The 15,128-nt window shown below is 37.3% G+C and overlaps 2 protein-coding genes across 2 annotated transcripts; one reads left to right on the forward strand and one right to left on the reverse strand.

Annotated features, from left to right (window-relative positions):
- The first annotated feature begins 323 nt into the window (after positions 1 to 323).
- On the forward strand, positions 324 to 8,522 carry LOC103979905 (caffeoylshikimate esterase). The gene is made up of 8 exons (XM_009396160.3): positions 324 to 657; positions 793 to 822; positions 1,530 to 1,659; positions 1,735 to 1,881; positions 1,986 to 2,116; positions 3,932 to 4,069; positions 6,501 to 6,599; positions 8,068 to 8,522. Exons 1-8 carry the CDS (start codon positions 415 to 417, stop codon positions 8,284 to 8,286), a joined length of 1,137 nt encoding a protein of 378 aa, XP_009394435.2. The 5' UTR covers positions 324 to 414; the 3' UTR covers positions 8,287 to 8,522.
- LOC135633953 (uncharacterized) lies at positions 8,500 to 14,888 on the reverse strand. The gene is made up of 6 exons (XM_065143994.1): positions 14,702 to 14,888; positions 12,717 to 12,849; positions 12,529 to 12,632; positions 11,268 to 11,439; positions 11,058 to 11,198; positions 8,500 to 9,126 (listed from the first exon to the last, which is right to left on the reverse strand). The coding sequence occupies exons 1-6, from the start codon at positions 14,749 to 14,751 to the stop codon at positions 8,746 to 8,748; spliced, it is 981 nt and encodes a 326-aa protein (XP_065000066.1). The 5' UTR covers positions 14,752 to 14,888; the 3' UTR covers positions 8,500 to 8,745.
- Positions 14,889 to 15,128: the final 240 nt, after the last annotated feature.

Genomic DNA, 15,128 nt, shown 5'->3' on the forward strand with positions numbered 1-15,128 from the left:
TCGTATTATTCATCTCTTCCGAATTATTTTGGGCCGTTTCCGGTTTAAATGGGCCGATTTGGTTTGGGCTCGGGCATCAGGCCGGTTTAAATAACACCATTATTTACTGGCACGTGTTCACGTTGCTGGCCGAGGAAACATGACATCTGGCAGTCAGTCATATTAAGGACGCACCGACCTTATATTATAGAATATGAAAATGAATAATATTGCATGTAAATTTAATATTTGATTCGAGATTTTAATTATAATTAGTAGACTTCAATGCCCTTCTTGGGGTCATAATACCCATCGGCACGTGACTGTAACTACCCCACGTGGCTCACGTCGCTCGCCGTGGGAGTCGGTGATTTGTCCGAACCCACCCCACGGAAGCGAGTGTTGGGGGTGTCGATCTCTTCGGAGAGCGGTCTCATGGCGATCTCCACGGCCGCGATCGGGCCGATCGCTCGCCACCACCCGATCCGGTGGCGCCGAGTGACGGGACCCCCGAGGAGGGTGGCAGTCGCCGTCGCGGCGGCGAGGAAGTCCATCGAAGGGGTCAGCGACGAGCTCAACGCCGTGGCCGCGGAGAACCTGGACTTCGCACCCGCTCGTCGCCGCGTCCGCGCCGCCTTCGCCGACGTTCAGCGCCGCCTCGACCACTTCTTGTTCAAGGTCCCCCGGCACCGTCCCCCCCCCCCCCCCCCAGGAGATCCGGCTCTGGCTTGGCCGGAGAAGGAGCGGACTTCCTTTGGCATTTTCTAGTTTCGATCTTTGATTTGATTTTGTTTCCTTTCTTGATTCTTTCAGATGGCTCCGACTGGAATTCAGATGGAGGAGGTGAGTCGGCGTCGTTGAGGTTTAATACTAGCTTACCAAGAATCAAGAGTTATTGCACACATTTTGTGAGGGATTGATGTCTTTGCATCCATTGCCCTGCAGAAGGTTGAAATTATTTGGGCATACCGCATATGTTTCAGAAAACTAAGTCCTCTCATCTTTAGTTCATGCAACGATCATATCGTAGATAAGTATAGAGTGGCTTCTTTCGATGTATCAAGCCCATTCTTTCCATTTAAAATTCATTACAATGCGCTTAGATATTCAGGGATCATAAAGATGATCGATTATACCTTTAGTGTTTTGGCATGAGAAATATATTTTATTTCGTGATTTTTGTCAACTGCATATACGAAATCATCATTGATGGCATAAATTGAGCTACTGTACAAACGTATATAGTTTTAGAGCTCAAAGATTTACCACAAATACAAAAGGAAAAAAATGAAAACAGTAGTTATTTGAGTCACTATATGGAATAAATCAAATTAAACAGAGCATCACGCTATTAGATCCCCTTCTTTTGACCATTAGATTGGAATCAAGAAAGAATTTGATCTTGAAGCGTTTCAGATGCACTAATCATGCCAAAAACTTTAAATCAAATGCCAGTACTTCTGAGTGGAATGTGTTATGGACTTCATTCTTTTGGAAGAACACACAGTGCAGATTCTAATGTGTGTAAAATGTGCTGCACCATGTGGCAGAGATACAAGACAAATTCCAAAGGAATGGAGATATTCTGGAAGAGCTGGCTGCCGAAACCTGGTACCACCACTAAAGCGGCCCTCTTCTTTTGCCATGGCTATGGTGACACCTGCACATTCTTCTTCGAGGGTTAGCAAACTTTTATCACTTTGTTTATAAACTGTTCATGTCTATCTTGATTGTCACACCAAGGAAAATTATCAGGGATTGCGAAGAGGATTGCAGATGCGGGCTATGCAGTCTTCGCAATGGACTACCCCGGGTTTGGTCTCTCACAGGGCCTGCACGGCTACATCCCGAGTTTCGATGGAATGGTAGACCAAGTCATCGAGCGATATGCTGCCATCAGAGGTCAATATTAGATAGAATTTAGTGTATACGAGGAACTACAGTATTGCAGCTGTCAATTTAGATGGATCAGCTGATCATGGTGCTACTCTTTTGGTCATGTACAGGTACAAAAGAAGTGAGGGGCCTGCAACACTTCCTGTTGGGGCAGTCAATGGGTGGTGCTGTTGCTCTCAAAGTCCACTTAAAGCAACCAGAGGTGTGGGGTGGGGTGCTTCTTGTGGCTCCAATGTGTAAAGTAAGATGTCTTGCACATGAACAATTTGTCTTTGAAATGTGAAATCAATTTATGCATTTAATAATTGCCAATAAATGTTAGTTAATCTTCCTTCTGGGTGAATTTAGTTTATCAGATTCCCTGGCAACAAATTTGATATGATTCGTGGAATGTTAGAGGAGCCTATAGAAAATAGAAGCAGAGATTAAGACTATGGTTGTGAAATTTAAATGCTGTTATGGCTTGAGATTGCTGTCTTATTTTAGTCCCGCAAAATTCTGGTAAATAGTTCTGTAAGCACTACTACTTGAATAACTAGACACACAAAATTGTGAGCAGCCAAGCTGGACTTCAATGGATTTAGGAAAGAAGACCTTTTCTTACTTGAAGCAAGTGAAAGTTTTCTACTCCCAATGGAAGGTGGAAAGTGGAGAGAACAACTTGAACATGAGAATAATACTTTTAAGTGGCAGTTGTCATAGGCTTTTGTTCAAAACATTGGTGCTTCCCTAAGGTGTGCATGTTGAATGGAGCAAAATAGGCGGCATACATATTTCTGTACCATTTGAGATGAAGTAAGTTGCTTTGCCAATTTTTCACAGCTTGACAAATCCTAGTAAAAGATAGCTGACAATTGTTCAGAAAAATGTTTTAGTTATATACCTAAGATAATTATAGTGGGCAAGGCTATATTTTGCATGCATGCAGAAAGTGATTTGTGAGGCAACAATAGCAACACAGAGATGAACTTTCTTAAATTAGAGTTAGTGAATATTGGGTGACATGAAGCAAGTAATTTGGATATCTTCTATGGTTTATCTTTAAGATAGTTTGTAAAATTATTGTGGCTCAGTTGTTTTGTATAATTTGTAGCAGAATTACACAAACCAGAAATTGGTCAAAGCTTGGAGATTGTTCTTCTCTATTATAAGCTCGTAAGGCAGGGGATGGTCATTGACTCATTGTAACAAGTTAAAACTTGAAGCATCAAATCAGGGTGAACATTCATACCCCTAGATAGTCACTCAAGAAGATAACAATAACACCTTTGTTGACTGTAGGAAAAGTCATTATACATATTTACAAGATAAAGTTCAGGTCATGTTAGATACTAGTCCATCAGAAATTACCAGCATTATTACCTAGGGTACTGGGTGCAAGTCTTTGAGAAAAACATCTGATATTTGTAGTCATGTTCCCTATCATACTGCATAAACATCTCACAGTTATTGGATACCACACAGCAATGCTGTTCTTAAATGTATCCAAACTCAGATCAGACCTTTTAGAATTCATTTATTACTGACTCAAGCAAAGAAATCAGTGCTTTTACATAGTCAAGCACTTGGTTAGAGCCCATCTAGAATGCCCCTTTTCAAACACAGTGCTAACTTTCAGCACATAATTATTTGGGTTTCGTCATCTTTATCCTTATTTTACTGGATCAAGTTCTAAAATTTATCAGTGAGCCCCATGTATTAGCTGGAAATAATTAAGGAGATCGATGAATTATTTTTTCAGATGTGAATAATGATAACACGTAGGATGGAATCATATTGATAGACATTTGACCTTTCATTTCTCCTGATATATATTTTATCCTTAAAAGTAGCAAACTAATATGTTCTGTTACCTTTTTGTTACAATCTGCTACTATGATTGGTGATCACTGAACAATTTTCTTGTCCATGTGAAATAAAGTGCATATATCTTTATCTACTTCTTGTACAGAACTTTGAATCCAATCAAATACAAGATCTATTCTATGTATGACTTCAATGTTGCTGATTCATAGATATTACCCATTTCAATATTAAATTTTTCTGATGTTGTAAGATTGCAGAAGAGGTGACACCACCAGGACCTATTTTAAAAGCATTATCTCTCATGTCATATGTTCTACCTGAGGCAAAGCTATTCCCCCTGAAAAATATAGGAGATTTAGCATTCAGAGATCCCGAGAAAAGAAAAGTGGTTAGTTTTCTCCTATTATCAAACAATGTAAAAACTGTCGTAATATGATCAAAATCTAGTAGTTTTCAGTGCTTCTTTTGGTAGTACTTTTACTTTTTCTGTTCTTGTTCTCTCACTGTGTTTGTTTTGCTCTTTTCTTTTTTTGTTTTTTCCCTCTTGTATTCATTTCATCGCTTTCAAAATGAACTCTGATTTGGTTTCCCTTTTAGTTTTTCCTCAAAACAGAACATCTGTTTGTTCAGTTGATATCAGAAAATGGATATATATTAATTAGGACTGTCATGACAACTTATTTATTAAAATTTGAACATCCATCGACTATTATTTTTAAGGTTATTCTAATATGTTTTAATTATGGGTGTGAATTGTTCTGCATATTCTGATATTATAGATAACTCTAGTTTGTATCACCAGAAACCTAAAAAAGTTTTTAGTCCTTAAAGGAATTAGTAATTTTGATAAAATTGGAATCTAGGATGAGAAATCATTCTAGATTTCTAGATACAAGTGGTAGTTGCTATACATGTAATATTTAGCATTGTTGTTAGTTATCAAGCAAACTAGTAACCTTGCAAGTTTTATACAGATTAACAGCACAGATATGCACAAACATGTAATGATGCCATGTTTCTATGGAGTCACGGAATCTAATGTGGGACAACTCAACAGCAACCTTGGATCTTTTTCTTTTTTCATATGATACATTCACTATAAATCCATATAATTGTGGCAATTACTATGAGGAGCAAGTAACTGTCAGATTTCAACCTCAACAATTCCTCGCCGTATAAAGGAGCAATACTGCAGGTTGCCAAACATAGCAGAAAGAAAATTGGCTTGTAGGTAATTCATATATAGTAAAGTTACTAATCAAGAAAGTTTGTGTTGGTGGAATGTCTAAAATAATACAACCTACTCATTCCATATGTAACAGGGAGAAAGGAATAGAAGAAATAATTGAAAATTAGATGAACATAGATGGATTTTGCAGTCCAAAGCATGCATAACATAGTTTGAACTAGGCGTTATTTCTAGTTAGTCTTTCTAATCAAGTTAAATAGTGTCTAGCACATGCCAAGAGGCATATTTTATATCGATGAGAAAGATTTGGCAATTTTTCAGTGAACTCCATATGAAACTAAAATACATACAAGAAAAAAGTCCTTCACGTGAAAGACAAACCTTTGGTTGGGTTGGTTAATTGCAGTTATACCAGGCAAGGATCTCTATTTCGGATATCGGACCCATTTCGTTGATCTGTCAGACTAAGTACTTACTGGTCAGTATTGGTGTAGTGTGCGTCGGTACACCAGTATGTACCAGCATTTCGGAGAGGAAGAAAAAGTGGGAGACGAGGAAGGGGCGATGGAGGAATAGAGGAGGGAGGAGGAGGAAGAAGGAAGAAGAAGCGGTGTAGTAGGAGAAGGAAGAAGAAGCGGTGTAGGAGGAGAAGGAAAAAGAAGGAAGAAGAGGAGGAAAAGAAGTGGGAGCATAACTGGGAAGAAGGAAAGTGGAAGCAACGACGTTGATAGTGGCATTGCGAAATAGTGGCGGTGGTAACAGCATTGCGAAACAGCATAGCGGCAGCAACGATGAATGCGAGAAGAGGGCTCAGGTTCACGAACCATAATTTCTATTTTATTTTATTTTTAATGCCGAGTTTGGTGGGCCCCATTGCTATTTTTTATTTTTTTTAATTATTTGTACTGAATTAGATGAGGTTGCCTGAAATGAGGGTGGTCTACGTACCGGCCCACCCCTAGACTCGTACGTACCCACCTGTTTTGTACAATTTTGGGCGGTAGAGAAATCAATGATACCAGGTCCCATGAGTGACTACAACTTGTTAAAAGTTAAAACAATCATAGAATCTATTTTTGTGGTGCATGTTTCTTTCGTAATTCAAAAGTCCAATTTTCTTGTTTTTCTTTGTCTTCTTAATTTTTATACTGAGGGAAGTAGTCCCTATGACAAATACGAATAACCTTTCTGGGAAGTGATATCCGAACAGGTAAAATCAGAAGCTATAGATGTGCTTATATTAGTTGGCAAACATGCGTTGGTCTTCCCAGAAAATCAGTAGGCTACTGAAGAGTAAGACTAAATAAGATCTGTATGAGTTTAGCACTATTTAAGATTTTGAAGTCAATTAGTTCTTAGTTAAATTAAATTTGAATAAGAACCTTAATAGCAAGTGCACAATCATTTGCTATCTCACTACAACTGACACCAACTAACAGTTTGAAAGTTCTTTCTTCTTGTACTGAATTGGGTTACAATTTTTGTCGAATTTTCTTCTTCTATGAGCTACGCCTCGTTGTGTTAAATGTTTCCCAGAATACAAAGTTAAAGAGTAGAATATTGCACAAATTTATAGTTTATATTTCTCCTCTCGAAGATTTTATTATCAGTTTACCAATATTCCTTCTAGGCTGAGTTCAATGTGATTTCATATGCTGACCAAATGCGGTTAAGAACAGCTGTTGAGCTAACAAAGGCCACACGTGATATTGAGTCACAACTGGAGAAGGTTAGTTTTTTATCTGCATTTCCATAACTATTTTTGTTCTATTTTGAAAATGTAGCACAAAAAATCTTGACTGAACATGCAAAACTAGTGTGCTTACAGCAGGCCAAAAATGAAAAATAGATACAATAATATGACCAAGCATCAAAGAATTTTGACCTTATTGCTAGAGATAGCATGTGAAGCAAAAGCTACAAAGATTATCCAATAGTGTCAAGGAAAAGAATTTCGTTCATCATAATTGGCTACTGAAATTTGAGTTGAATATCTACTAAAAAGAAGTCAAAATTTAATAAAGTAATTACTGTCATTGTTATGACAATTCGTGGATAGTGCATATAGCAACTTTTAAGGCCATATTGCATAAATACCTTAATATACAAATCTTGCACTCTTATGCCATATGGCTGGTTAGGTATAATGAATCAGGTACTTCCATAAATTCATGGAAGTGTTGATTAGGTGATCGGTTTATTAAGGAGAAACATGCATAGCAAAAATCTGCTTACATTTACCTAAGCATCCTAAAATATACGAGGCTCAGTTTCATCGTCTTTCCTAGCGCAAGTAACATCAAATACCAAGTTGTTGCTGAAGAATATAATTCAAGGTGCTAAGGCTGAATCACTTGTTATATTTATCCAAGTTTGAAAAACTTCAGGTTGTCTACATTAGAATTAGCTAGGGACGAGCAAAAAGAAGTATGAACAAAATATTAGTTCTTTACAGAAAAAATGACTTGATGGCATTGTCAGATCTCCTTGCCATATTACTTTTTTGGGAGTAAATAAACAATCAACAAACAGAAAAACTGAAAAAGGGAAAAGCTATCCATGAGAAACCATCGCTGTCCGTTTATCAAGTGCTTTCATATGAGATGGTCTAAAGACGATTACAATGGCCCAGTATCAGATTTTTTAAAGACCAATCATCAACTTGCATGTCAAAACTTTGAAGCCTTACACCTGTTGTGTCGGTTCCAGCAATGGACTGTGTCATCTTTGAAACTCCCAAGTCTATCGTCTGAGATACCAAATCTATCCTTTTGGTACCTTGAACTGGGAGCATGTCAAGTAAAACGATTTCTAACTGTTTTTCCTACTTGGTATTTGTAAGAGGAATGAAAGGGAAGAAGTAAAGAGAAACGAACCATTAGTCTTTGTTTGGTACATAATATTCTGAATATTGGAGCTTCAAGATGACCTTGATAAAAGGTTATATAAGCTGGTGTTATTAAGTCACAATTGGCACTCCACTGGTTTATGTGCAGTCTTTCTTGCTACCCACAACAGCCAAACCAAATAATTTCTTTTTCTTTCACATTTATATCTAACCAGCACCTGCCTGTACTGCACGAGTATATGTGTCTTCAACTATGCAAATAATTTTCACTCACATTTCCACATTGACGATTGTTGTTTTTCATATTTGTTCATATCTCAAAATTTTGATCCCTCACAAAAATTTCCAGGTTTGTGCCCCATTGCTGATTCTCCATGGAGCTGCAGACAAGGTGACAGATCCAAATGTTAGCAAGTTCCTTTATGCTAAGGCCAGTACTAAAGACAAAACCCTCAAGCTGTATGCAGAAGGATATCATTCTATTCTGGAGGGAGAACCAGATGAAAGGATCTCAAGTGTCATTAATGATATCATATCATGGCTGGATTCTCATACAGAGACATATTAATTCATTATTATCGACACATTGTGTTGCTCCCAAGTAATTCTTTGCTGATGCAGATTGAAGTGCTTGGTTGATCTTTTATCGTTTGTTGTAATTTTGGCTTCCTTGCCTATTCGTTTCTTGACTGTTGTGATCCAACTGTATTATGTTCCGTTTAGCATGCTGTGTATATATCATAGGGAACAGAATATTTAATGAAATATTTCGCGGAAAGGAGAATGAATATTTCGTAGACTCCACATGATGATTATATATCGAATGATAAATTAGTTGACAGTGTATTCTCTGATTTGTTACACAATTGACGACCAAAGCATGTGCATAATTGTTAGGAAAACTCTCGATAACAACATTACCTCCCAATCTTAACAGGATCTTATCTAGAGATCCACACTCGTATCTACACACAGACAAAGAAATCGTAAATAGACAACATAAACTTCTGTCGGTTAGCTTACTTCGTTAGCTATAATTATTCGATTGGCGAGGCAATTTGACCTTTACAAGCTCAGCCGCAGCGCGCGCAGCAGCAGATGCGCGCTCGGCAGACGCGATGGCAGCTCGGGCTTTCTCCAAGACGTCTGACGAACTTTGACTTGAACATGATGTCTTGTCAATTGACAGTACTTCAGTTTCACTTCTTACTGCATCTGCTTTGCCATCATCCGAAACAGAGATTTTGCTTGCAAGGGAGGAAAGGTTATTAACTGAAGGGATAGAAGTCTGAGGCAATTGTTCCGTTCGATTCTCTCTAACAGGTGATACAGGTAGTCCATCCTTTTGTGAAGTACCAGTGGAGCTTGCAATTACAGTTGCCTGTGAATTTGTAGGATTTAAACCATCCTGCATTTTACGATAACCAAATTATGAAGAGATGAGAATTGTATTCCTAAAAATATACAGAAAGTAATATAGGATAAAAACATAAAACTAAGTTGGAAAACCATATGCAGAGTTATTGCAGTATATTGTGTGTTTCTGTATTACTGATTCAAGCATCTTGTCAACCATGTTAATGAAATTTAAGTGTATTGCGCCACACACAATGAAATTAAATGCTGTAATAACATCAAGAAAGTAATTTGGAAGGACTAAAAGAATAAGGACTGAGTTTACAGCATAAAAGTTTTAAATGAGGTTCTCATGGACAAACAATAATCAATTTGATCTTACTGCATAGTTTGATTAACTAAATTACTTCACCTTTGTTATGTGTTGTTCCATAAAGAAATGATGAAACAAGTAACATGTGTTTTTGACATTTGCAATTGGCACAATAATCTCTGTACTTGAAGAGAGACCTAGTTCAGTAGGAGAGCAAGCATCGCTAGGTAAGTGGGATGTTGCATCAAAAATAAGACATCAAAGAATTAAAATAACAGCAGAAATAAGAATTACTAAAGGTGTGTATAATTATAGAAAAATTTCTGGCCAGCTAAATGATTTGCAAGATAATTAAAAACAACGAAGTACATCTTTACAAGTAATAAAGTAAAACACTAATCTTAGAAAACTTTTACTGGTTTCGCAAGTTATTCAATAGGTTTTCCCTAACCTTTTTGATCCTATGTCCTCCGCCACTCTCAGCCAAAGCTCGTAAGAGCTTGGATTCAAGCCTTCATGTTGCCACTGCAGCCATGGTCACCATTATCACTACTACTACTACCACTAAAATGTCAGCTACTATGACCACCATGAACCACCATCATCATCATCTTATTCGTTGACACCACTGCTACACTGTCATTATCACACTAATTTGGCAGTCTACTTCTAAACGACCACCACCATTGTTGCTACTGCCACTGTCGAGACAATTATAGTGGTGGCCACCATCATCACTATTGTCATTGCCATCACTACCTCTGTCATGGTGGCAAAGCTACCTCCTACTGATAAAACTTTAGCTGCCACTGTTATTGCCTTTGATTAAGAGAAAAGATGGGAACTGGCTTCACCTTCAGTAAGCAAACATGTCCACATATAAAGAAAGGAAATGAGAAATGAAGATAAAACTTGACATTGTTTTCTGGAAGGTAAGAAACCTTGACTGTGACATGCCTACATACGACACATTAATTATTACTTATGCAGTCATATGAATGCCATTCAAAGGGGCATCAAGCCACTGGATCATGAAATGGAACAAAATTGAGCATTACTGAATGATGTTGTATGGATCAGCAAGGGAAGAGAAGACCCGAGGAATTACTGGATGCTAATAGCGATTAACATGCAAAAAAATTTGAGAGCACAAACAATTCAAATGTAAAGCCAACTTGAGAATTGTGAAATAAACATGATGACAAATCAACTTTCATTGTTAGAAAAATTAAGGGACTAATGATAAAAAATCACCACTAGCAACCACCACTTATAATGTTCTGACTATCTGGGTAGCAAGGAGCAATATGAATCTATTCCCACCAGAGTTCTGTTTACGGCAAAATCAGTAGTCCGACTAAGATCAGAATTATAAAAAATTACCAATCACCAACAGACTGTTTTGTTGATGTAAAGGTTTAGTTTTCTGTCTTCTCAGGCAACTTTTTCCAATAAGTTGTTCTTAAACAATTTGGCACTCAACAAACCAATAAAAGTGCTGATGTGAACCAGGATATGATAATTGCCAAAGATCAAAGTAGTTTGAAAGCTTAGTCAGGGTTGAAAAGTATGTGTCTTACCAGCAGTAGCAACTTCGAGAGCAACTTGATCCAGGTAGATGATGCAAATAATAAAGACAATAGCAAAAGCAACTAGTACAAAGACTTTACCAGCAAGTCCTCATGGTTTTTACTAAGTTCTGCTTCAGTGCTTGATGAATCCCACACCAGATTGTACTCTTGGGCAATTGCTTTTAAAACCTTAATCTTTAACTCTGCCGGTGGAGCTCTCGCTGTAAGTTTCTCGATAATCTGTGGAAGTTACTGCAGAAAGTCACCCACTTGAGATTCCACAGTAGCACCGGATAAAATGTTCCTTACCATGCGATTGACATTGCTCTCTGGCCGCAACTCAGATGCTGCTGCAACAAACTCCTTACCATATTTTGTTGAAAATAAGTTTCTAATATGGAGTAACTCTGGTAAATCAGAACACCTTGGAGAAGCAAAGATGATACTGGAAATGGCCTCCTGCAATTCTAATGGGCAATCCCTGTCACATTGATAAAACAACTATAAATTAAATGGCAAAAAATGGTGACCCTTGTGGTACAAGAAGAGCACTAACATTAAGCAAAGTAACCCAAACTTAATAATGGAGTTTAATTGCATATAGATTTAAATTATAGGCATATTTTATTGCTGCTCTTCCTTAAGAAGCCATCCTCAAAGTAAACCATTCTATTTCTCATCAGCTTGGATTACCTTGTTCAACTCTGCTTCTATCAATGTTTATAACTTAAATAACTTTTTATGCAATTGAATGAACGGATGATAAGAGCATGATAGGTCATGATGAATTTTTGCAACTAAAGAATGGCAACAACAATAATGATTTCATAATAAAGCATTTAGTCAAGTAATAAAGCATAGACTGCTTTTGTAACCTGTTGCTAAATTACCATCCAAGCCTTTGTGCTTCTATTTTTTTTTTTGTCTAAACAGCTGTTTTCTTTATCCAACTCTATGCAACTTAAGGCCCAATTTACTACTAAATGGCCAACAAGTTTAATATTTGTTGAAACTACTCTATGCAACTCTACTTCGAGGGTTTGGAAACCTCCTATATTTGTTGAAAGCAGAAGAGGAATCCCATACATACGAAAGGTTATATTTGGTGTCGCTCCACCGTATGAAATAAGGTAAATTCACCAACAAATGTAAATACTAAATAGTATCTTGAGATTCAAATTCACCAGTGTTATATTTGACAGTAGAGTCCTATGAACAAAAATCAATCAATCTGAGAAGTAAATATACAGAATTACTGATTCGTAATGACGTAGGTATCTGTTAAGTTTCTGCTCTTTCCCTTCTTTATTGGTATATCCTACTCAAGGATGAAGTATACCATTTTAACAAAAAATGGGACATTCAGTAACTGTGATAAGTGAACATTCTGCTGAGAGAAGAAGAAATATCATGCCAGTAAGCCCTCTTTCTTCTTCTCTTCATATCCCTACTGAAATAAACTATCTTAAAGCCATAAAATAGAACAAGGTTACCGCAATAGTGCATCCAATAAAGTGAAAACATGATAATAGGACATAAACGAAATGTGAAACGCAATAAAATAACAAACCTCTGGCTTTCGAGGACTGGGACACGTGCAAGAACAAATTCACAGAATAACTCTATGATCTCATAGGCAGCCAGAATATTTTGTTCACGGATGATATACTCCACCTAAGTTAATGACCAACAGAAGCTGCAACAGTAATTTTATATAGAGAGTCAAAAGAGTAGTTCAGTTTATGTGTATGCACTTACTCTGATTCGAGCAATAGCTTCCTGGCCTGTCTGAATATATTGAGAGATCTCCTTGCGCATTTGTTTAAGCTGCAATTCTCTCTTATTGCGGAGCAATTTGATCCGTGATATAGCCAGATTCAAGCACGTCTTGCTGCACACAAATCAGATATACCCATAGCAAAGAGGCATGTTCAGTAATGTCCCTCCATAGCAAATAGTATCATATATATTTGAAAAAAAACAACCCACAATAATCACAGACGAAGATAAGGCCAGAGTAAGTTACATGTGAATCTAAATATTGCCACACATCATACCTATAGAGCTAGGATATGAATGACTAAGGTTGGCATGTTGACCAATCCCAAAAACTGATGGTCAGATCAAATTTCCAGATTGGGACAGATTTATTAGTCAGAAAACAGTTAAGGGAAGATTCATCAAGATTCACTTGACTCTATGGTGGGTTAATGTGAGTATGCAGAATGAAAGAAGTTTATAATAGTTATTATATGGCTTAGAATCTTCACCTTATGGTGTTCAAAATTAACTTAATTCCAGAAGTTCCACTGCCTTTCGTTAGGGTGACTAGCCCATAAGAGATTCTCAACACCACCAGTGAGGCTTTCCTTCAATATTCAATATGCTCAAATGCTCAGTTGGAAAAAAACCATACAGCAAATTTTTAGAAGTTGTGAAAATTCTCTCCAACATCATTAGATTGACCTCTTTATCTTTTAACTAATCAGAAAATAATGACTAACAGAGCTTCTATTTTTCTAACAGAATCAAGCCCTTAAATTATTGAACTTTGACATGATTTGGATCAATCTAGTAAGGTCTAGTTTAGGCCTAGTTCTAGTCCAAGTCAATAGGTTCATGGTTTTTTCTGCATTTCTAGGGACTTTGGGTTGATTTTGTCTTTGTATAAAGAATGTAATAATCATAATTAAAAGAAAAGTTCTAATATAAGAAAAGGTGGAGAAAGCAAAAGAATACGAAAGCATAAATTTAAATAAATGAATTCATGCCTGCCTGATTTGATGGAATTTTTTGGGTATTAATTACAAAAGTAGAGTGCACTTTCCAAATAAAGAGATGGCAGTATCATGGTCAAGAAAGTGTCAAGATTAATAAATGTGATCAAGAGACACTCATAAAAATATAATGACACCTGAATACGAATTAATGATGAGCTTCTATAGACTCCTAACCTGTATCATCCAAATACTGAACTAGATTATCACGTAGGAGAGTAACAGTAAAGACACTAATCATTTCTGTCAACCATTTTCACTAAGCTTTAGACTTACCATTACCACAAGCAAAAACAGAACCCTAGGTCATGCATGGTATACGTACAATATAAGACTTGGTGTCACAGCCTTCTTTTTTTAATGTTGAACTTACACCAAAGGGTTTCCTAGGCTATTAGGAGTCAGTAATAAGTCTGCAAGGTGGAAATAGTTCATGCATAATAGCATGCTTGAACAAGAAACTCAGACATTTTGTGTTGAGCTGGATGGTTTATTCCTTTTAGCAACAAGACACTAGCCGTATCTTCTAATTCCAATCACATTAAGGCAATGAATGAAGACTTTAGCCATATCCTCCCAAATCAGGACAAATGCAAGAATTATGTAATCTTAGTTCAATATCAACCTTGGAAATTCCAAGCAGATCAACCCTACAACTTAAGTGGATATCCAATTAGATGAAAACCATTGGTTTCAAAGCTATTAGCACGAATTGCAAACGTTTCAAGCTCTAGATCAATCTTTAGGAACTAGAAGAGAGAGAGCCGTCCTTGACTCGCAGTTGGTACGAACAGAAAGTCTAATTCAACTGTCTACGACGATAATCCAACCAGATCTAGAACGACCATGAATTCCTTGACAAGAGGGCATACCAAGAAAGATTCAAGATCTTTGATCAAAGAAGATCAAGAAAGAAAAGAAGTATTCAAGAAGAAAATAAAGGGCGACGAATTTAGAGAAGCAAACCATCTCGTCCCGAAGGGGGCTCGATTGAAGAGGGAATTCAAGGCGGACATCTCCGCTTCCACGAGACTCGCGAATCTGAATCCGCAAACCCTAGAAATCGACCAGATCAGCAACACAGCGCGCAGAAGGGTTTTCAGGCGTCGTCGATCCAATTAATACTGGTTTGTGTCCGCGTAAACAAATAATTTCCAATTAAATTAAAAAATAGAAAAATCCATTTCTAATTAGAGACGGGCACCAATCGATTGATGTCTTTGAGATGCGTGCTGAGACTCATGAACGGTTAAATTTTGGTCTCTTTATGTTCCGAGTGAGCCGAACACGAATTGATGGGTCGGGTTGGGTCTTTTTTATTACGACACATACGAAATGGGCCGGTCCACGAAGAATTAAGGTTGAAAAGGAAGCCCACAGTGTCCATCCATTA

The sequence above is a fragment of the Musa acuminata genome, chromosome BXJ1-3, assembly GCF_036884655.1.
Source record: "Musa acuminata AAA Group cultivar baxijiao chromosome BXJ1-3, Cavendish_Baxijiao_AAA, whole genome shotgun sequence".
Classification (NCBI taxonomy): domain Eukaryota; kingdom Viridiplantae; phylum Streptophyta; class Magnoliopsida; order Zingiberales; family Musaceae; genus Musa; species Musa acuminata.

Excerpts from the sequence above, each read along its gene's own strand:
- LOC103979905 (XM_009396160.3), top strand. The coding sequence starts at position 415 with ATGGCGATCTCCACGGCCGCGATCGGGCCGATCGCTCGCCACCACCCG. Across the intron at positions 658-792 it reads TCGACCACTTCTTGTTCAAG|ATGGCTCCGACTGGAATTCA; the intron begins GTCCCCCGGCAC and ends TGATTCTTTCAG. Across the intron at positions 823-1,529 it reads CTGGAATTCAGATGGAGGAG|AGATACAAGACAAATTCCAA; the intron begins GTGAGTCGGCGT and ends ACCATGTGGCAG.
- LOC135633953 (XM_065143994.1), bottom strand. The coding sequence starts at position 14,751 with ATGTCCGCCTTGAATTCCCTCTTCAATCGAGCCCCCTTCGGGACGAGA. Across the intron at positions 12,633-12,716 it reads AAGCTATTGCTCGAATCAGA|GTGGAGTATATCATCCGTGA; the intron begins GTAAGTGCATAC and ends TCATTAACTTAG. Across the intron at positions 11,199-11,267 it reads AGAGCAATGTCAATCGCATG|ATTATCGAGAAACTTACAGC; the intron begins GTAAGGAACATT and ends TAACTTCCACAG.